We start from the raw sequence: 22,505 nt of genomic DNA, 5'->3' as shown, positions 1-22,505 counted from the left end.
TGCTGAGTCCTGTGAGTCATCCTAGGAATCATTGTACCTGGAGGTGGTCTTGGGGACCCCCAATACACATTTATAGGTGAATTTGCATAGAATCAACATTTTTTTGTATGTTGAATCTTCCAACCCATGAACCATGAATGTAGTATGTCTCTCATGTATTTAGATTTTCTTTGATTTTTTTTAAAAAAACCATACAGATCCTGTACATGTTTTGTTAGATTTATACCCAAATATTTTCTTTTTTGTAGCTATTGTAAATGGTATTTAAAAATTTTTTTGGTTTCCATTTGTACAGTGCCAATATGAAATATTGATATTTGTGTGTTGACCTTGTTTTCTATGATCTTGCTAAAACTCACTTATTAAATCTTAGGAGTTCTTTTTTTGGTAGATTTCTTGAAGTTATCTACATAGACAATTATGTCATTTGCAAATGGAGACAGTTTGATCCCTTTCCAGTCTGTATACATTTAACTTCATTTTTGTGTTTTATTGCACTGTGCAGGACTTAATTATGATGTTGATAGAATCAGTAAGAGTGGACAACCTTGTCTTGTCCCTGATCTTCGAAATAAAGCAGTTAATCTTTCACCATTAGTATGATCTTAACTGTAGAGTTTTTGCTGCTACCTTTGATCAGGTTGAGAAATTTACTTTCCATTCTTAGTTTGCTGATACATATTTATCATGACAATGTTAAATTTGTCAAACGCTTTTTTCCTGCATCTATTGATTTTGTTTTTGGCTTTAGCCTATTGATGTGGTGGATTATATTGATTTTTAAATATTGAAGCAGGCTCATATTCCTGGGATAAACTCCACTTGGTTCTGGAGTATTATTCTTATGTATTGCAAATCTTATATGCTAATATTTTGTTGAGGATTTTTGCATCTATGTTTATGATATATGTTGGTCTGTAGTGTTCTTTTTAAAAATATTTGTGTACTGTATTTTTCTGGTTCTTTAGTTCTTTCTGGAAGAACTAAAGAGCAAACAGTGAAGAACAACAAAATAAATGAAATTAAAAATCTCTAGAAGGAATCAATAGCAGAATAACTGAGGCAGAAGAACGGATAAGTGACCTGGAAGATAAAATAGAGGAAATAACTACAGCAGAGCAGAATAAAGAAAACAGAATGAAAAGAATTGAGGACAGTCTCAGAGATCTCTGGGACAATATTAAACATACCAACATTTGAATTATAGGGGTCCCAGAAGAAGAAGAGAAAAAAGAAAGGGACTGAGAAAATATTTGAAGAGATTATAGTTGAAAACTTCCCTAACATGGGAAAAGAAATAGTCAGTCACATCTAGGAAGTGCAGAGAGTCCCATACAGGATAAATCCAAGCAGAGACATGCCAAGACACATATTAATAAAATTATCAAAAATTAAATACAAAATAAAAATATTAAAAGCAGCAAGGGAAAAGCAAAAAATAATATACAAGGGAATCCCCATAAGGTTAACAGCTGATCTTTCAGCAGAAACTCTGCAAGCCAGAAGGGAGTGGCGGGACATATTTAAAGTGATGAAAGGGAAAAACCTACAAAAAAGATTACCCAGCAAGGATTTCATTCAGATTCGACAGAGAAATTAAAACCTTTACAGACAAGAAAAAGCTAAGAGAATTCAGCACCACCAAACCAGCTTTACAACAAACATTAAAGGAACTTCTCTAGGCAGGAAACACAAGAGAAGGAAAAGACCTACAATAACAAACCTGAAACAATTAAGAAAATGGTAATAGGAACATACATATTGATAACTACCTTAAAGGTAAATGGATTAAATGCTCCAACCAAAAGACATAGGCTGGCTGAATGCATACAAAAACAAAACCCATATATATATGCTGTCTACAAGAGACCCACTTCAGACCTAGGGATAGATACAGACTGTAAGAGAGGGGATGGAAAAAGATATTCCATGCAAATGGAAATCAAAAGAAAGCTGGAGTAGCAATTCTCATATCAGACAAAATAGACTTTAAAACAAAGACTATTACAAGAGACAAAGAAGGACACTACATAATGATCAAAGGATCAATCCAAGAAGAAGATATAACAATTGTAAATATTTATGCACCCAGCATAGGAACACCTCAGTACGTAAGGCAAATGCTAACAGCCATAAAAGGGGAAATCGACAGTAACACAATGATAGTAGGGGACTTTAATGCCCCAGTTTCACCAATGGACAGATCATCCAAAATGAAAATAAATAAGGAAACACAAGCTTTAAATGATACATTAAAGAAGATGGACTTAATTGATATTTATAGGACATTCCATCCAAAAACAACAGAATACTCTTTCTTCTCAGGTGTTCGTGGAACATTCTCCAGGATAGATCCAAACTATACAATGGTGGAAAGACAGCCTCTTCAACAAATGGTGCTGGGAAAACTGGACAGCTACATGTAAAAGAATGAAATTAGAACACTCCCTAACACCGTATACAAAAATAAACTCAAAAGGTATTAAAGACCTAAATGTAAGGCCAGACACTATAAAAATCTTAATGGAAAACATAGGCAGAACACTCTATGACATAAATCACAGCAAGATCCTTTTTGACCCACCCCCTAGAGAAATGGAAATAAAAACAAACAAATGGGACCTAATGAAACTTAAAAGCTTTTGAACAGGAAAAGAAATCATAAAGAAGATGAAAAGATGACCCTCAGAATGGGAGAAAATATTTGCAAATGAAGCAACTGACAAAGGATTAATCTCCAAAATATACAAGCAGCTCATGCAGCTCAATATCAAAACAACGAACAACCCAATCCAAAAATGGGAAGAAGACCTAAATAGACATTTCTCCAAAGGAGATTTATAGATTGCGAACAAACACATGAAAGGATGCTCAACATCACTAATCATTAGACAAATACAAATCAAAACTACAATGAGGTATCTCCTCACACCAGTGAGAATGGCCATCATCAAAAAATCTAGAAACAATAAATGCTGGAGAGGGTGTGGAGAAAAGGGAACACTCTTGTACTGTTGGTGGGTATGTAAATTGATACAGCCACTATGGAGAACAGTATGCAGGTTCCTTAGAAACCTAAAAATAGAACTCCATATGACCCAGCAATCCCACTACTGGGCATATACCCCGAGAAAACCATAATTCAAAAAGAGTCATATACCACTATGTTCACTGCAGCTCTGTTTACAGTAGCCAGGATATGGAAGCAACCTAAGTGTCCATTGACAGATGAATGGATAAAGAAGCTGTGGCACTTATATACAGTGGAATATTACTCGGCCATAAAAAATGAAATTGAGTTGTTTGTAGTGAGTTTGATGGACCTAGAGTCTGTCTTACAGAGTGAAGTAAGTCATAAAGAGAAAAACAAATACTATATGCTAAAACACATATATGGAATGTAAGCAAAAAAAATAAGGTTCTGAAGAACCTAAGGGCAGGACAGGAATGAAGACCCAGACGTAGAGAATGGACTTGAGGACACGGGGAGTGGGAAGGGTAAGCTGGGATGCAGTGAGAGAATAGCATTGACCTATATACACTACCAAATGTAAAATAGATAGCTAGTGGGAAGCAGCTGCATTCCAGAGGGAGATCAAGTTGGTGCTTTGTCACCACCTAGATGGGTGGGATAGGGAGAGTTGGAGGGAGATGTAAGAGGGAGGGAATATGGGGATATATCTATACATATAGCTGATTCACTTTGTTATACAGCAGAAAGTAACACAACATTGTAAAGCAATTATACTCCAATAAAGATGTTAAAAATATAATTTGGGAAGTATTCCCTTCTCTTCTCTTTTCTAGAAGAGATGTGCAGAATTTATATTATTCATTCTTTAAATGTTTGGTAGAATTCACATGTGAAACTATCTGGGCCTGAAGTTTTTTCTTTTCTCTGAAGAATTTTATCTAAGAATATAATTTCTTTAATAGTTATGAGATTATTCAAGTTATCTATTCATGTCAGATGAAATTTGGAACTTTGTGGTTTTCAAAGAATTGGTCCTTTCATTTAAGTTGTTGTATTTATGTTCATAGCATTTCCTGATGATGCTTTCATTCTTGATATTTGGTAATGTGTGTGTTCTCTCTTTTTGTTTATCAGTCTTGCTAGGAGTTTATCATTTTTATTGATATTTGCAAAGAACCAGGTTTTGCTTTTATTTGTTTTCTGTTTTTCTGTTTTCAGTTTTATTGATATCTATGCTAATTTTTATTGTTTCCTTTTTCTTGCTTTGGGTTTAAGTTGCTCTTCTTTTCGTAGTTTGAGATGGAAGATTAGATTATTGACTTCAGACTTTTCTTATTTCCTTTTTATTTAATTTACTTTTTTATTTTTTAATTTTTAAATTTTTCACACACACACACACACACACACACAGTGTTTTATTTTTACAAGAGATAAATAAACTGACACCAAGCATTGTAAATGGATGACCACAACAAAAGCAACAATGATTGCAATTACCAAACATGAAACACACTCATACTATGTCATAATATTGACATTCAGTCCAGTAATCCTCCGCTGTAACAGCTCCTTTACTTTGCAGTGAAAATTGATTTGTATATTTTTTGCCTCTGAGTCCTTGTGGGATTTTTATGTTATTCAAACAGAAAGTCACAAAAATTATAATCATCCTCATCAGTTCACTCAGTCCCATAAAATTAATTTTTTATCTTCATCTTTTGTTAGCACTTTTATGAATTCATCAGTTTTCCATTAGAGTTCTGAAAATGCTGATTCATTCAGTTCAGCAGTATAGTCAGTTACCAGAAACCTGTACTTGTCAGAGTCTTTTCCATGAATTACTTGAAGATGAAACCCTTTTATAGGAACATTTTTGCAAAAGCATCAGAGTACACCCAGAACTGTCTGTACATGACAAAAGACTTAAAAATGACCATGGTTAAAGATTTGATAAAAGTTCATAATAATGCAATTGACAAGGTAATTTAGTTATTTCTGAGATATACATTTTAAAGTAATAACTAGAATTATGACTTATAACATTATAACAGAACATATAAGATTTTTAGAAATTTCAGGTAATGTCTGAAACATTTATATTAACATATTTCCATACAAATAACCCAAAGAAATTTTAGTATTAGTTGTTTTTTTAGTTTGTTTGATTTTTTTATACTGCAGGTTCTTATTAGACATCAATTTTATACACATCATTGTATACATGTCAATCCCAATCGCCCAATTCAGCACTCCACCATCCCCACCCCACTGCGGTTTTCCCCCCTTGGTGTCCATACGTTTGTTCTCTACATCTGTGTCTCAACTTCTGCCCTGCAAACTGCTTCATCTGTACCATTTTTCTAGGTTCCACATACATGTGTTAATATAAGATATTTGTTTTTCTCTTTCTGACTTACTTCACTCTGTATGACAGTCTCTAGATCCATCCACGTCTCAACAAATAACTCAACTTCGTTCCTTTTTATGGCTGAGTAATATTCCATTGTATATATGTACCACTTCTTCTTTATCCATTCGTCTGTCGATGGACATTTAGGTTGCTTCCATGACCTGGCTATTGTAAATAGTGCTGCAGTGAACATTGGGGTGCATGTGTCTTTTTGAATTATGGTTTTCTCTGGGTATATACCCAGTAGCAGGATTGCTGGATCATATGGTAATTCTGTTTTTAGTTTTTTAAGGAACCTGCATACTGTTCTCCATAGTGGCTGTATCAATTTACATTCCCACCAACAGTGCAAGAGGGTTCCCTTTTCTCCACACCCTCTCCAGCATTTATTGTTTGTAGATTTCCTGATGATGCCCATTCTAACTGGTGTGAGGTGATACCTCATTGTAGTTTTGATTTGCATTTCTCTAATAATTAGTGATGTTGAGCAGCTTTTCATGTGCTTCTTGACCATCTGTATGTCTTCTTTGGAGAAATGTCTATTTAGGTCTTCTGCCCACTTTTGGATTGGGTTGATTGTTTCTTTAATGTTGAGGTGCATGAGCTGTTTATATATTTTGGAGATTAATCCTTTGTCCGTTGATTCATTTGTAAATATTTTCTCCCATTCTGAGGTTTGTCTTTTTGTCTTCTTTATGGTTTCCTTTGTTGTGCAAAAGCTTTTAAGTTTCATTAGGTCCCATTTGTTTATTTTTGTTTTTATTTCCATTTCTCTAGTAGGTGGATCAAAAAAGGCCTTGCTGTGATTTATGTCATAGAGAGTTCTTCCTGTGTTTTCCTCTAAGAGTTTTATAGTGTCTGGTGTTACATTTAGGTCTCGAATCCATTTTGAGTTTATTTTTGTGCATGGTGTTAGGGAGTGTTCTAATTTCATTCTTTTACATGTAGCTGTCCAGTTTCCCCAGCAACACTTATTGAAGAAACTGTCTTTTCTGTGTTGTATATCTTTGCCTCCTTTGTCATAGATTAATTGACCATAGGTGCATTGGTTAATCTCTGGGCATTCTATCTTATTCCGTTGATCTATATTTCTGTTTTTGTGCCAGTACCATACTGTCTTGGTTACTGTAGCTTTGTAGTATAGTCTGAAGTAAGGGAGTCTGATTCCTCCAGCTCCGTTTTTTTCCCTCAAGACTGCTTTGGTTATTCATAGCCTTTTGTGTCTCCATACAAATTTTAAGATGATTTGTTCTAGTTCCGTAAAAAATGCCATTGGTAATTTGATAGGGATTGCATTGAATCTGTAGTTTGCTTTGGGTAGTATAGTCATTTTCACAATATTGATTCTTCCAATCCAAGAACATGATATACCTCTCCATCTGTTGATATCATCTTTAATTTCTTTCATCAGTGTCTTACAGTTTTCTGCATACAGGTCTTTGGTATCCTTAGGTAGATTTATTCCTAGGTATTTTATTCTTTTTGTTGCAATGGTAAATGGGAGTGTTTCCATAATTTCTGTTTCAGATTTTTCATCATTAGTGTATAGGAATGCAAGAGATTTCTGTGCATTAATTTTGTATCCTGCAACTTTACCAAATTCATTGATTAGTTCTAGTAGTTTTCTGGTGGCATTTTTAGAATTCTCTATGTATAATATCGTGTCATCTGCAAACAGTGACAGTTTTACTTTTTCTATTCCAGTTTCTATTCCTTTTATTTCTTTTTCTTCTCTGGTTGCCGTGGCTAGGACTTCCAAAACTATGTTGAATAATAGTGGTGAGAATGGACATCCATGTCTCGTTCCTGATCTTAGGGGAAATGGTTTCAGTTTTTCAGCACTGAGAATGATGTTTGCTGTGGGTTTGTCATATGTGGCCTTTATTATGTTGAGGTAGGTTCCCTCTATGCCCACTTTCTGGAGAGTTTTTCTCATAAATGGGTGTTGAATTTTGTCAAAAGCTTTTTCTGCATCTATTGAGGTGATCATATGGATTTTAGTCTTCAATTGTTAATATGGTGTATCACATTGATTGATTTGCATATATTGAAGAATCCTTGCATCCCTGGGATAAATCTCACTTGATCGTGGTGTATGATCCTTTTAATGTGTTGTTGGATTCTGTTTGCTAGTATTTTGTTGAGCATTTTTGCATCTATGTTCATCAGTGATATTGGCCTTTAGTTTTCTTTCTCTTTGACATCTTTGTCTGGTTTTGGTATCAGGGTGATGGTGGCCTTGTAGAATGAGTTTGGGAGTGTTCCTGCCTCTGCTATATTTTGGAAGTGTTTGAGAAGGATAGGTGTTAGCGCTTCTCTAAATGTTTGATAGAATTCGCCTGTGAAGCCATATGGTCCTGGGCTTTTGTTTGTTGGAAGATTTTTAATCACAGTTTCAATTTCAGTGCTTGTGGTTGGTCTGTGCATATTTCCTATTTCTTCCTGGTTCAGTCTCGGCACGTTGTGCATTTCTAAGAATTTGTCCATTTCTTCCAGGTTGTCCATTTTTTCAGCATAGATTTGCTTGTAGTAGTCTCTCATGATCCTTTGTATTTCTGCAGTGTCAGTTGTTACTTCTCCTTTTTCATTTCTAATTCTATTGATTTGAGTCTTCTCCCTTTTTATCTTGATGAGTCTGGCGAATGGTTTATCCATTTGGTTTATCTTCTCAAAGAACCAGCTTTTAATTTTATTGATCTTTGCTTTCATTTCCTTCATTTCTTTTTCATTTATTTCTGATCTGATCTTCATGATTTCTTTCCTTCTGCTACCTTTGGGCTTTTTTTGTTCTTCTTTCTCTAATTGCTTTAGGTGCAAGGTTAGGTTGTTTATTTGAGATGTTTCCTGTTTCTTAAGGTAGGATTGTATTGCTATAAACTTCCCTCTTAGAACTGCTTTTGCTGCATCCCATAGGTTTTGTGTCGTCGTGTCTTCATTATCATTTGTTTTTAGGTATTTTTTGATTTCCTCTTTGATTTCTTCAGTGATCGCTTGGTTATTAAGTAGTGTATTGTTTAGCCTCCATGTGTTTGTATTTTTTACTGATCTTTTCCTGTAATTGATATCTAGTCTCATAGCATTGTGGTCGGAAAAGGTAGTTGATACAATTTCAATTTTCTTAAATTTACCAGGGCTTGATTTGTGACCCAAGATATGATCTATCCTGTAGAATGTTCCATGAGCACTTGAGAAGAATGTGTATTCTGTTGTTTTTGGATGGAATGTCCTATAAATATCAATTAAGTCCATCTTGTTTAACGTATCATTTAAAGCTTTTGTTTCTTATTTATTTTCTTTTTGGATGATGTTTCCATTGTTGAAAGTGGGGTGTTAAAGTCCCCTACTATGATTGTCGATTTTACTCTCGATTTCTCCTTTTATGGCTGTTAGCCATTGCCGTATGTATTGAGGTGCTCCTATGTTGGGTGCATATATATTTATAATTGTTACATCTTTTTCTTGCATTGATCCCTTGATCATTATGTAGTGTCCTTCCTTGTCTCTTGTAACATTCTATTTCCAAGATTGTTCATCTTTGCTATCATTATTCTGAATTATTTTTCAGGTAGACTGCCTATTTCCTCTTCATTCCCAAAGTCCACCGCCTCAATTTTGGGTGATTTGTTGTCTATTCAGGTGTTCCAGAGATACAGGGTACATCAAGTTGATTGTGGAGGTTTAATCTGCTGCTTCTGAGGCTGCAAGGAGAAAATTCCTTTTCTTTTCTTTGTTTGCACAGCTCCTGGAGCTCAGCTTCAGATTTGGCCCTGCCTCTGCATGTAGGTTGCCCTCTGGTGTCGACAGGAGGGGGTTAAAGGGGAACTAGCATACGACCCAGCAATCCCACTACTGGGCATATACCCTGAGAAAACTATAATTCAAAAAGAGTCATGTAGCAAAATGTTCATTGCAGCTCTATTTACAATAGCCAGGAGATGGAAGCAACCTAAGTGTCCATCATCAGATGAATGGATAAAGAAGTTGTGGCACATATATACAATGGAATATTACTCAGCCATAAAAAGAAATGAAATTGAGCTATTTGTAATGAGGTGGATGGACCTAGATAGAGTCTGTCATACAGAGTGAAGTAAGTCAGAAAGAGAAAAACAAATAATGTATGCTAACACATATATATGGAATTTAAGAAAAGAAAAAGGTCATGAAGAACCTAGGGGTAAGACGGGAATAAAGACACAGACCTACTAGAGAATGGACTTGAGGATATGGGGAGGGGCAAGGGTAAGCTGTGACAAAGTGAGAGAGTGGCATGGGCATATATACACTACCAAACGTAAAATAGGTAGCTAGTGGGAAGCAGCCTCATGGCACAGGGAGATCAGCTCAGTGCTTTGTGACCACCTGGATGGGTGGGATAGGGAGGGTGGGAGGGAGGGAGATGCAAGAGGGATGACATATGGGAACATATGTATATGTATAACTGATTCACTTTGTTATCAAGCAGAAACTAACACACCATTGTAAAGCAATTGTGCGCCAATAAAGATGTTAAAAAAAAAATAGGAGTGGCTGATTCGCGGGCTCTGCCTCCTCAGGCCAGGGGGAGGGAGGTGTATAGAAGGCGGGGTGAGCCTGTGGAGGCAGAGGCCCGAGTGACATTGCAACAGCTTGAGGTGTGCTTTGTGTTCTCCTGGGGAAGTTTCCCCTGGATCACAGGACGCTGGCAGTGGTGGGCTGCATAGGCTTCTTGGAGGGGAGCTGTGGATAGTGATCTGTGCTTGCACACAGGAGTTTTGGTGGCTTCAGGAGCAGCGTTAGCAGTTCATGCCCATCTCTGTTGTCTGTGGTGGTTGCCGGCGGTTTGTGCCCATCTCTGAAGCTCTTTTAAGCAGTGTTCTGAATCTCTTCTCCTCGCACACCCTGAAACAATGGTCTCTTGCCTCTTAGGCAGTTCCAGACCTTTTCCCGGACTCCCTCCCTGCCAGCTGTGGCGCACTAACCCCATTCAGGCTGTGTTCCCTCAGCCAACCCCAGTCCTCTCCCTGGGATCTGACCCACCAGAGCCTCTGCTCCTAGTCCCCACCCACCCTGGTGGGTGAGTAGAGAAGCATGTCAGGCTGGTAAGTGCTGGTCGGCACCGATCCTCTGTGCGGGGATCACTCTGGTTTGTCCTCTGCACCCCTGTTGCTGCGCTCTCCTCTGTGGCTCCGAAGTGTCCCCCCCCACCCACACCCCGTCTCCGCCAGTGAAGGGGCTTCCTAGTGTGTGGAAACTTTTCCTCCTTCACAGCTCCCTCCCACTGGTGCAGGTCCCGTCCCTATCCTTTTGTCTCTGTTTTTTCTTTTGCCCTACCCAGGTACGTGGGGAGTTTCTTGCCTTTTTGGAAGTCTGAGGTCTTCTGCCAGCGTTCAGTAGCTGTTCTGTAGGAGTTGTTCCATGTGTAGATGTATTTCTGATGTATCTGTGGGGAGGAAGGTGGTCTCCACGTCTTACTCCTCTGCCATCTTGAAGATGTCTCCCTATTATCTGAATGCCTCTTTGAAGTGGATGCTTTGGCAATCAGAGCTTAAGTCAGGCACTTGCATTACAAAAAGTCAACCGTCAGGGTTTACACTACAAAGTAGCAAATGGGGAAAGCAAGAATCTAAGTTTTGGAGATGAAAGAGAGAGGGTGTGTTCACTCAAGGTGCTCATAGAGAAGGCAGAGCATCTCCCTCTGATGTAAGATTGGTCACTTACCCAAATGTGTAGGGATAGATAATGCCAGGGTCCTCAAAGGCACTAGAGATATAGCCAGACCCCTAACTGAATGAGTTCTTGCATTCATAGCAGAGTTTCAGCTGGCCAGGCCTGGTAGCACCACTGTCCTCAATACCACAGACCAGGTAGTTACATCTATCTGGATGTGCCTTTGGAGTTGGACAATACGTGGATTCCTGCCCTGTTTGTGTGTTCCTCCAGATGACCTTTGAGATGAGTCATGAGACCCTGTACTTGGCAGTGAAGCTGGTAGATCACTACCTTATGGAGGTAATATGCAAGAGGGACAAGCTACAACTCCTTGGTTCCACTGCTTTTCTGATTGCAGCAAAATTTGAGGTGAGCCTGAGTCCATAGGACCTGGAGAAAACTAATCAATCGGTTTCTATCCAAGCCAGATATATATGTATGTATGTATGTATGTACATTTACATATGTATGTATATATATGCATGCATATGTGTATGTATATATTATATACATGTATATACATATATATACACGCATGTGTGTACATTCACATGTGTATTTGTGTGTGTATACAATTACATACATGCACACAAATAAGTTTTCCTACCGATTTTTTGTCTTCCTAAGCAGGGAAACTGGTGTTGGGTGCAAATGGTGGTGTATTTGTTTCCTGGCGTCAACAAAATTCTCCCTTTTCCTCTTTGAAGATGTGTGTAGGTGGACATATTACTAGTTAAATGGATTGTTCTTTTTAAAGCTTCCTTCTGGACCATAATTTTCTGTCCCCACCCCATTTTCTTCTTCCAGCAACTCCACCTCTGTCTAGTGGAGTCTTGAATTGCTTATATAAGGAAGCATTTCCAAATCTAGGTGCTGGAGACATTTAAGAGAAAATGGCCTGGTGTAGATGGTAGTGAGTCCAAGTAAATTAGTTATTTTTGAAGTAGCAGTATAAAAGCAAGTAGCTGGCCTTTCCTTCATAACCATATCCATCTAACTACTTTATCTGAGTCTTTCCTCTTCCTTATATGCTAAATGATCTTGTTCTACTCTCATTTTTCCTTCAGATAGACTAATAGTATAAAACCTTAGGGTTTAGGAACAGAGAAGTAGCAACTTTTATGAGTACAAAAACCTTTAGAACTGTGGATTTGTCTTTGTGTTCCCTACTCAGATCTGTCCCTAACTAGCTTTCTGCTTCCCTTCTTCATTCTCTCCTTTACTCACTAGCTCCTACCTCGATCAGTACCTCCCTCTCTAACTCCACCCCTCCTTTGCTCCTTACTTGCCTCCCTCTCTCACCACTTCCGGCCCTCACTCCACTTCCGGCCCTCACTGCACTTCCACCCTCTCTTCAATTCTGCTCTCTCTCCACTTCTGCCCTTGCTCCACTTCCACCCTCGCTCCACTTCTGCCCTGTTCCACTTCTGCCCTTGCTCGGTAGCTCCCTTCTTCCCTCCAGCCTTCTTTCAATCCCTTCCTTGATCCCTCAATCCCTGTTTTGTACACTCGCTCACTCCATGCTGGGCCCCTCCCTCCATCCCACCCACCCACTCTCTGTTGCTCTTTCTAACTCTCCTTTTCTCTATCCTTCTCTCGCTCACTCCTTCCCCTCCTCACTTGATCCCTCCTTCCATGACCCTCTCCCTTCCACCCTGGTTCTATCCCTCACTCCTCCATGCCTTCCCACCCACCTACCCACCCCATCGCGCCTTCCCTCCTACTCCACCCTCCTCTCTTCCACCCTCCCTCCCTTCCTGTCCCTTTCCTTTGTTCACTCTCTTCTCTCCTTCCCTAGCTAATGTTCTTCCCTCTGTCACTCCCTCTCTCTCTTCCTCCTCCTTCCCTCTCCTCCCTGTTGCTTCTCTAGTGTGTGCTCCCCTCCCTCCTCCTTTGCTTCCTCCTCCCCTCCTCCCTCACCCTTCCTTTTCTGCTGGTTCCTTCTCTCCCCTCCCTGCTTGCTCCTTCCCTCCGTATCTCCCATCCTTGCTCCATGGTACTCTGGCACCATGACTCCCCCCACCTTAACTTCCTCACACCCTCCTTCCCTGTCTCCTTCCTTTTTCCTCCTTCTCTCTCTTCTTCCTTCCTCCCTCCCTCCCTCCCTCCCTCCCTCGTTCTCCCCATTTCCCTCTCTGGCTCACTTCCTTCCCTACTGTCTTGCTCCCTGGTTCCCTTGCTCCCCCTCACTCCCTGCTCCCTCTCTGCTCAGCTCCCTCTCACTCACTTCTGTGGTCACTCCCTCCCACCCACTCATGCTTGTTCCCTTCCACCCTCTTTCCCTCCCTGGCTCCTTTTCTCCTTGGTTCTCTCCCTCCTTCCCATCCTCCCTCCCTCCTGATTGCCCTTGCTCCCTAGCCTCCTCCTTCCCTTTCTTCCTCTTTCTCTTCCTCCTCCCTCACTCTCTCCCTTGTTCCCTGCTTCCCTCTCTAGCTCATTTCCTTCCCTGCTCACTGACTTCCTGGTTCATTCCCTTGCTCCCCTTCCTTTCTCTTTTCACGTCTCTCCCTTTCTCCTCCTTCCTCCACCTACCTAGGGATGTCCTTGTGGCTTAAGCAAGTGCTCCCTGTCTCAGCCTCAAGGGGGTTAAAAAAGCAGCTGGGGGTTCCTGGACAACCAAGAGCGGGAGGGAGAAGGAGTGTGCAAGGTGCTCTCGTTAGCAAATTTTGGAACAAGGAGCACCCCTCTTCTGGTTATCAGGACAAAGGACCTCCACTAAGTTTTTTGGAGCAGGGGTGTCTTCCCCTCACAGGACTGAGAAGTACAGAAAGACTTTTGCAAGGGGAGGTATGGAGATGATATGAGAAGAGAAGAAAGGAAGGAGCCACTGGTGAGTAGAGCAGTAGAAGGGAGAGTTTCTTGTCCTGGTCTTGTCACTAGGTTGCTGTGTGACCTTGAGCAAGTCACTTCCTCTCTCTGGGCCTCAATTTCCCTGTCTGCAAACCCAGAGGGTTGGTCCAGTTTGTGATCTGAAAATAAAGGTGTGAGAAGAAGGCTGGGGTGGGCAGTGAGGTGCAGCTAGAGAAAAGATTCAGGGGTCTACCTGCCTCCTAGTCCTTTCCCCCAAACTAAGGTTCAACCTGCAAAGGGCAGGACATGGAAAGGTGCCCCAGATTGTGGAGGGGGGTTTTCTTCTCACCCTTGGCTTGGATTGGACCTTCCCAGTCTAGCCCCCTTGCACATCTCCCATCCCTTGGTCTTCAGTCTCTGCTTAGGTTCCCTCTGTGCCTATCTCTCTCTGTCTCTCACTGCCTATTACCCCAGTAGTGCCCCCTCTCAAACATCTTTATTCATTCCTTAGACAAGAAAACAAAGTGCGGGCTTATTTTCCATCTCTAGCTCCCTTCCTGTGGTCTCCTTCCCTCTGTTTCCCCAAGAGTAGGCCTTAGATTTCCCATTTCTGGCTCTCACTCATTAGAAGAGAGATCAGTGCTTCCAGTCCCTGTGCCATATTATGCCGCTTCCAGTGCTATAAGAATCTACCACAAGAGGCCCTATCCTCTCTCCTCCTATCTCTCTGATTTTGTTTTTCAGATGTACTACTCAAAAACCAGAAGCTGGCTCTCAGAGCTACCCTGAAGGTTCATGCCAGGGAATGTTATTACCTCCTATCCTTCACCCCTCTCCTCCCCTGCCTTTCATCTCCAAGCAGAGAGGAGTGGGCTGTCTTAGCCTGGTTGTGACTGCCTCTCCTCTCCACCCATAGGAGCCCAGCCCACCTTGTGTGGATGACTTCCTGTACATCTGTGATGATATTTATAAGCGAGATGAGATGCTCGCCATGGAAATCAGCATCCTAAAAACCCTCAAATTTGATATCAACATTCCCATCGCTTATCATTTTCTGCGCAGATATGCTAAGGTAAGACAGGGCAGGTACATCTTCATTTTACCACTGCTGGGTTAGTCCCCTCCATTCCCAGAGTGGCTGCTTGAGTGGTAGGAAAAGGGAAAGGGACAACTGGGGACAGGGGAATTTCTTCTTCAGTCCACCCTCCTAGATTGGCAATCTTTATGGAGTGTGGGGGGAAGAAAATTGCATATTTCCATGGTATGCCTATAAAGTTTTGAGGTGAGGGCAGAGTAGGGGAGGGGAAGAAGATTCTTTGATCAGGAAGGGACACTTGGGAAGTTTAGGGGAGATGCTGTCAAAGTTCTCTTCCTTCACCTGAATATTGGTTACAGGGGAAGTCACTTTGTATTATACAAGTGTGTCTTGTTGTAGGATTTGTGTGTGTGTGTGTGTGTGTGTATACACACATGCGCGCCCACACACACACACACACACACACACACACATGCACACACATATTCAAACAAGAAAAGGGAAGGAGTTCTTTTGGAGCATGAAATACCTCCTAGTCTGGAACCCAGTGAAAAGTCAACAGTTGGAGGCCTTCGGCTCTTCAAAGGATGGCATGTACAGAAAGGGGAGGTGGAGGGTACCACAATCACACTTGATAATTTGGTTTAAAACCCTGAAAATGGCAAATACCATAGACAATTTCGTAATCCCCCCTCCTAAAGATTCTGTGCTTTGGGGGCAGGGTCCTTAGTGTGAGTCATGGTGGCAAAAGAGGTACATTGTTCAGGCAGAGAGCCATTTAGGCCCAAGGTGGGATAACTGGAGTGAGTGAGTGCAGGGGGTTTTCTGCTTGGTGCCAGTGTTCTGAATTGATTGCTGAGCCAGTCTTCTTCCTGCCTTTAGTGTGTCCATGCCAGCATGAAGACACTGACCTTGTCCCGCTTCATCTGTGAAATGACCCTGCAGGAATATGACTATGTCCAGGAGAGGGCTTCCAAGCTAGCTGCTGGCTCCTTCCTCCTGGCCCTCTACATGAAGAAGCTCGGACACTTGGTAAACACTTGTGTGCGGTGGGGAAGAAGGAGTAGGGATTTTAAAAAAACATATTTATTTATTTATTTTATTTTTGGCTGCATCGAGTCTTAGTTACAGGATGTGGGCTCTTCATGCAGCACACGGGCTTCTCTTCAGTTGTGGCACATGGGCTCCAGAGTGTGTGGGCTCAGTAATTGCGGCACGTGGGCTTAGTTGCCCCGTGGCATGTGGGATCTTAGTTCCCTGCCCAGGGATCGAACCCCCGTCCCCTGCATTGGAAGGCAGATTCTTAACCAGTGGACCACCAGGAAAGTCCCAGGGATAGGGATTTAAAAGCACAGGGTCAGCTCAGGAGGAAGGTGTAAACTAGGGCTGTGGGAAACTCTGTGACAAAACTACTACATACCTGCCATTATGAATCCTTTAACATCTTGACATCTTAGGGGCCTGGCTGCCTAAAGGGTTTCTAGAGCCATGGTTTTAAAGTATTTTATTTCACTTTTCTTCATCACAGTACCCTTTCTTCCAAAGACAGCTTACCTGAAAGCCCAGTATCACAAAACAGACTAATGTGAAATTATTCTGATTGCAGCAGGGGGTGGCGTGGACCCACTTCTTGCCTTACCCCATTCCACCCCTGCTCCTTGCAGCCCCCTCAGCAAGGTTGGGCCCCCAAGGGAGCTCATTGGAACAGGATTTGGAAAGCACTGACCCAGAGAACAGAGTAGTGAAAGCAACTGTCCATGTGTATAACAGGGGACTCAGATATACTATTGTGCTCTTCTCTGAGGAGGAAGGCCCCCACAGCCTCCTTCCCCAATACAAATAAAATGCATATTTGATACTTTCTCAATTTTATAAAAAATTGTGAATAAAAGTAACTTTAGAAAACTATGAATTTTTACTGACGTGTAACATGCAATCCAATAGAAAAAGTATGCTTGCAAATGAGCATACTCTTCCCAACCACTCCTAAGACCCTGCAGCCTAGAAATTCTAGCACCACTACTGATGGAGAAACCTCTGTGTGCTGAGGAAAAACCCTATAAACAGTTGTGTGAATTTGGACAAGGCACTGATATTTCTTGGGACAGAGAAAGCATTAAGTAAATGGCAGGGATGGCGATGAGAAAGAATACGTAATAATAATGGCTAGCATTTATTGAGTTCTTAGACAGTGAACTAAACACTTTGTCTATTAACTCAATCTTCACAACAGCCCTATGAGATCAGCACTATTATTCCTATTGTACAGATAAGAAATAACTTCCCATGTTTGGCTAATGAGAGGCAGAGCTAGGATTTTGGGAACTAGGAGTCTGTTCAAAGAATATACCTACTCTATAATCAGAATGGATGTGGCTGTAGCCCTGGAGCCATGATCTTGGAGGCCCCATGCTGACCCAGGCTTTTACCCTTGGGTCCTGGGGAAGGCTGGTAGGTCCTGAGGGAGGACAGTTGAGAGGCTCAGGGCAGCAAACTGCTTGCCAACCAGTATAAAAATATTTCAGTGTTTTAACACTTGGCATGGCTGTACCAGTGAGTATCAGCTAAGTGTCAGCCCTGATCTGAACCCAGGTAGTCTGGATCCATAGTCCTCTACACTATATATACTGCTATAGATGAGAAAGTCTTCACAGAGGAGGTGACTTTTGAGTTGGGTCTTGAGAGATGAGTAGGAACCTTGAGAAGAGACATTCTAGGCAGAGGGGACAACAATTGAAAAGATGTGAAGGCAATAAGAAAACAGTGTGATGTATTCAGGGCAGAATAAGACATTTCCTATGGATAGAGCAGAGGACGTATGAGTAGGGAATGGTGAGAGGTGAGACCAGAATGGTAGAGTGTGGTCAGATTGTGAGAGGCCTTTGATGCCATGCTGAAAGATCCATTTTACATTAAGGCATTGCAAGTTTTTAAGGCAGGGGAGTGACATCTTCCTGTTTGTATGTTTTGGAAACAGTACTAGTATATAGCAGTATGGAAGGTATATTAGATGAGAGAGCATATGTGAACGTATCAACACCAGTGAGTGGGCTTTTATAATAATCAATGTGAAGCATTGGGGCAGTGAACAATTGAACAATGTGAACAATTGGGGCAGTGACAGTAGGGCTGTTAATCTTAATTAACACACCCAATATGATGTGTTATCCCATGTGTTACTCCCCTGCTCAGCATGCCAATGACTGCCCTTTGCCTGTGGCAGTGGTTTCCAGAGTATTCAGTAGAGCCTTGGGATTCCTGCAGAAGTATCTCAGGAGCCCAGGGGCCATGTAAAAGGTAAAGGGATCCAAATTGGTGGGCTTCTTAGTTCCCACCCCCAATTCCAGGTAAGATATTTGGGCTTCCAGGTAAGATATTTGGGAAAACATGAGTTCAGGGAAAATAATTTAAGACATTTTAAGAAAACCACTGCCTCACAGAATAATGAATTTTCTTTTCTCTACCTGTGGAACTCCCACTAGACTTTCAGTACCTATTGCAGATGTGCCCTCCTCTGCAAAGCTTTTTGTGACTTTCCCAGCCAAAATTCATGGGTCCTGCAGCTCTGTTCCTCCACTGTCCCATGCTCCCTTCCATTGTAGCACTTCCCACACATTTTATAATTCTATGTGTGCATGTCTGTCTCCCCAACTAGACTACAGACTCCTCAAGAGCAGGAGCCTTAGTCATCTCTTAGTCATCTTTGTATTCCCAGCATCCTGTATGGGGCTTGGTAATATCCTAGCTAGCATTGTTTGGGTATGTGCTAGACTCTGTTCCGTGTGCTTTATGTCTATTAACTCATTTAAGCCTGTTATATAATTACTGTAATCGTCCCTATTTGGCAGATTTGGAAACTGAGGCACCTAGAGGTTAAGTAACTGGCTCAAGGCCATGCTGTTAATGGAGCTGGAATTTGAACCCAGGCAGTTTGCCTCCAGAACCTTTGCTCTTAAACACTCTGCTATATTCCTTTTGCCACATGATAGGCATCCTTAAAGTTGACTGAGAAAATGAATGCATGAAATGATAGCTGTTTGAGCCAGAGAGGAGGAACAGCCTTAAGTTCCTGCTGGCTATTTAGTTGGGACCTCAAGTTTGTTCTGAGGTTTGCCTGGCCATTGGCTCTTAACCTGAGAGTAAGTAACAAAGTCAGTCCTGTTCCTTAAATTCTTTGGTGGATTTCAGTTTAAATACCTATGGCTAGGGCTAATATCCAGCTGGTGCATATGGATATAGCCATATCACTAGCCTGCAGCTGGAACATAGTCTTCTAGGTAGTACCCTATAATTATTGGTCGGTGTCTGTGCTCTATGAGTCTTTGAATTGTTTGACTTTCTTCCCTGCCTGTACTATGGATAGGAAGTTTCGATTTGGGTATTGGAGACAGGAAGTATCTGCTTCCTGTTGTAAAAGTCACTGTCCATGTTGCTTCTTCCAGGCTCCTACCCTGGAGTATTACAGTGGCTACAAGACCTCTGATCTTCACCCCTTGGTCAGGCAGCTGAACATCCTGCTGACTTTGCGTTTGTGCAATAAGCTCAAGACTGTGCATTCCAAGTATTCTCACCAGTAAGTACCAAGCTCCAGTTGAGGCTGGGTTTGTGCTCAGTCATGGGGAGGCCCAGACTAACCTCATTTAAGGGAAAAGAAAGATTCAGGTACTTTTTACCTTACTTTCTGCTCCAGAGTTAAAGCAAGATAGGGAACCAAGGGCCTATGTCCCACTTATTCCATGGAGCCTGCTTGCTTTGGGCTATTTTACACTGAGCAGACCCCTCTTCCTTTTGCAGGGTCTTCTTTGAAGTCACCAAAATCCCACCCTTGGACGTGTTGAAACTGGAGGAGATTTTGAACTGCTGCTAATTCTGAGGCCGAGGGTCTGGTACTCTGGCAGCAGCCACCGGGGCCAGGCAGGCGTGTAAATAAGCTGTATTTATTCTGTCCTTGAATTTGTCTTTTCATCACTTTTCTTCATTTTTACTGTTTGTCTATTCCCAAACTGATAATGTTGTAAATATTTGTGTTTTTTTATGAAAGAGAAGAAATTATTGTTGTATTTGATTAGAAATTTAATAAAAATTAATGGTTGTTGTTAACATGGCTCACTTCCCCCCTTATTGCTCAGGAGCCCCACACATAGCCCTGTTTTTTTCCTGCCTAGTAAAGGCTGTGCCTCAGGGTCTAGCTTATCCAATTTCCCTCTCTGTTTGTAGACTTTCTCTTCACAGGAAGAGGAATTGATCTAGGTGTGAACTGATGAATGAGTCTGTAGACTTGTGGTGGGAGGGGTAGTCCAAAGAGACCCCACTACCCGACAGGCCTCAGTGTTCAGATCTGGGACAGCTGGAAACGTGGGCCAATACCCTTTGGTCCCCATTTCAGGTTGCCAGCTTTCCTTGCTTCTTCCTAGATGATGAAAAGGTAGGGATAAGGATTTTCACTGAAATGTACCCCTACTTTTGTAGTAAGGTGTCTTTCTAGAGTCTAAATTTGAAAAAAACTTTGAGTGGTGCACTGAAGTCTCTTTTGGTCTTTCAGTAAAGAGGAGAAATTTCCACCTGTGAAATCAGCAAGATGTCCCATGAATGTAAGCATCAACCAGTTGCTCAATCCTTCATTCATAAAGCTTTAAGGAGGTTCTACTCTCTCTCTCTCTCTCCCCTATCTTTGGGGTAATGTGTACTGGTACAGGTACTTCAGTTGTTAACAGAGGACTTGAACATCTTCTGTGCTGGTTGATGAAGAGCCACTGCCTCAATCTTGCCTCTAGGACCTCTGGGACCTCCCCACAATCTAGCAACTGAATCAAGTAATGTCTGTCATAGCAGGAGACCTCCAGGACTCTGTTCTAGTACTGTGGCTGGCAACTGTTGTGATTGCTCTGTGGCTGATTGTTATCACTTGTCAAATATTTTGAAAATTAGTCCTGGAGATGGATATCTGGTAGGGGGGGCAGTCATTGAAGACTCCCCAATTCTGACCCAAGAATCCCTATGCTAGTCTGGTCATATCTCCTTTTCTGAAGGGTTGGACACAGGAGGGAGAGCATGTCATGACCTTAGATGTCTTAGTGCTTTCTATTTTTAAAAAACGTTTTATTTTTTTGTTTCCTCAAATTTTATTTTTTAAAAACTTTTATTGGAGTATAGTTGATTTACAATGTTGTGTTAGTTTCAGTAAAGTGATTCAGTTATACATATACATATATGTATATGTTCCTTTTCAGATTCTTTACCCATATAGGTTATTACAGAATATTGAGTAGAGTTCCCTGTGCTATACAGTAGATTCTCATTGGTTATTTTGTATATAGTAGTGTGTGTATGTTAATCCAAAGCTCCTAATCTATCCCTCCCCCCTCCATGTTTCCCTTTTGGTAACCATAAGTTTGTTTTCAAAATCTGTGAGTCTGTTTTAGTTTTTAATTGGAGTATAGTTGATTTGCAATGTTGTGTTAGTTTCAGGTGTACAGCAAAGTGAATCAGTTATACATATACATATACCCACTCTTTTTTATTTTTATTCTTATTTTATTTTATTTTTTGCAGTACGCGGGCCTCTCACTGTTGTGGCCTCTCCCGTTGTGGAGCACAGGCTCCAGACGTGCAGGCTCAGCGGCCATGGCTCACGGGCCCTGCTGCTCTGCGGCATGTGGGATCTTCCTGGCCTGGGGCACGAACCCGTGTCCCCTGCATTGGCAGGCGGACTCTCAACCACTGTGCCCCCAGGGAAGCCCCATTCTTCTTATTTATTTATTTATTTAATTTTTTGGCTGTGTTGGGTCTTTGTTGCTGTGCACAGGCTTCCTCTAGTTAGAGTGAGTGGGAGCTACTCTTCGATGCAGTGTGTGGGCTTCTCATCGTAGTGGCTTCTCCTGTTGCAGAGCACGGGCTCTAGGCCCACGGGCTTCAGTAGTTGTAGCACGTGGGCTCAGTATTTCACTTAGTATGAGAATCTCTAGGTCCATCCACGTTGCTACAAATGGCATTATTTCGTTCATTTTTATGGCTCATTGTATATGTACCACATCTTCTTTATCCGTTCATCTGTCGATGGACATTTAGGTTGCTTCCATGTCTTGGCTATTGCAAATAGTGCTGCAGTGAACATTGGGATGCATGTATCTCTTTGAAGTATGGTTTTCTCTGGATATATGCCCGGGAGTGGGATTGCTAGATCATATGGTAGTTCTATCTGTAGTTTTTTAAGGAACCTCCATACTGTTCTCCATAGTGGCTGTACCAGTTTACATTCCTACCAACAGTGTAGGAGGGCTTCCTTTTTCCCACACCCTCTCCGGCATTTATTGTTTGTATACTTTTTGATGATGGCCATTCTGACCAGTGTGAGGTGATACCTCGTAGTTTTGATTTGCATTTCTCTGATAATTATTGATATTGAGCATCGTTTCATGTGTTTGTTGGCCATCTGTATATCTTCTTTGGAGAAATGTCTATTTAGATCTTGTGTCCATTTTTTGATTAGGTTGTTTGTTTTTTTGACACAGAGCTGCATGAGCTGTTTGTATGTTTTGGAGATTAAACCCTTGTTGGTTGCTCTGTTTGCAAATAGTCTTAGTGCTTTCTTACCCATTGTGTCA

The 22,505-nt window shown here is 41.4% G+C and overlaps 1 protein-coding gene across 1 annotated transcript in view; it reads left to right on the top strand.

Moving 5' to 3' along the window:
* The window catches only part of CCNB3 (cyclin B3), a 52,349-nt gene extending 32,348 nt beyond the window's left edge, over positions 1-20,001 (top strand). Inside the window, 6 exon segments of the mRNA XM_067722395.1 lie at positions 11,307-11,444; positions 14,782-14,937; positions 15,784-15,933; positions 19,344-19,474; positions 19,696-19,765; positions 19,767-20,001. Coding sequence (XP_067578496.1) covers positions 11,307-11,444; positions 14,782-14,937; positions 15,784-15,933; positions 19,344-19,474; positions 19,696-19,765; positions 19,767-19,853 — 732 coding nt within the window. The 3' untranslated portion in view covers positions 19,854-20,001.
* The last annotated feature ends 2,504 nt before the right edge of the window (positions 20,002-22,505 follow it).

The sequence above is a fragment of the Pseudorca crassidens genome, chromosome X (assembly GCF_039906515.1).
Source record: "Pseudorca crassidens isolate mPseCra1 chromosome X, mPseCra1.hap1, whole genome shotgun sequence".
NCBI lineage: Eukaryota > Metazoa > Chordata > Mammalia > Artiodactyla > Delphinidae > Pseudorca > Pseudorca crassidens.
The sequence above is the reverse complement of the archived record's forward strand: the minus strand, read 5'-3'. Positions and strand labels throughout refer to the sequence as shown.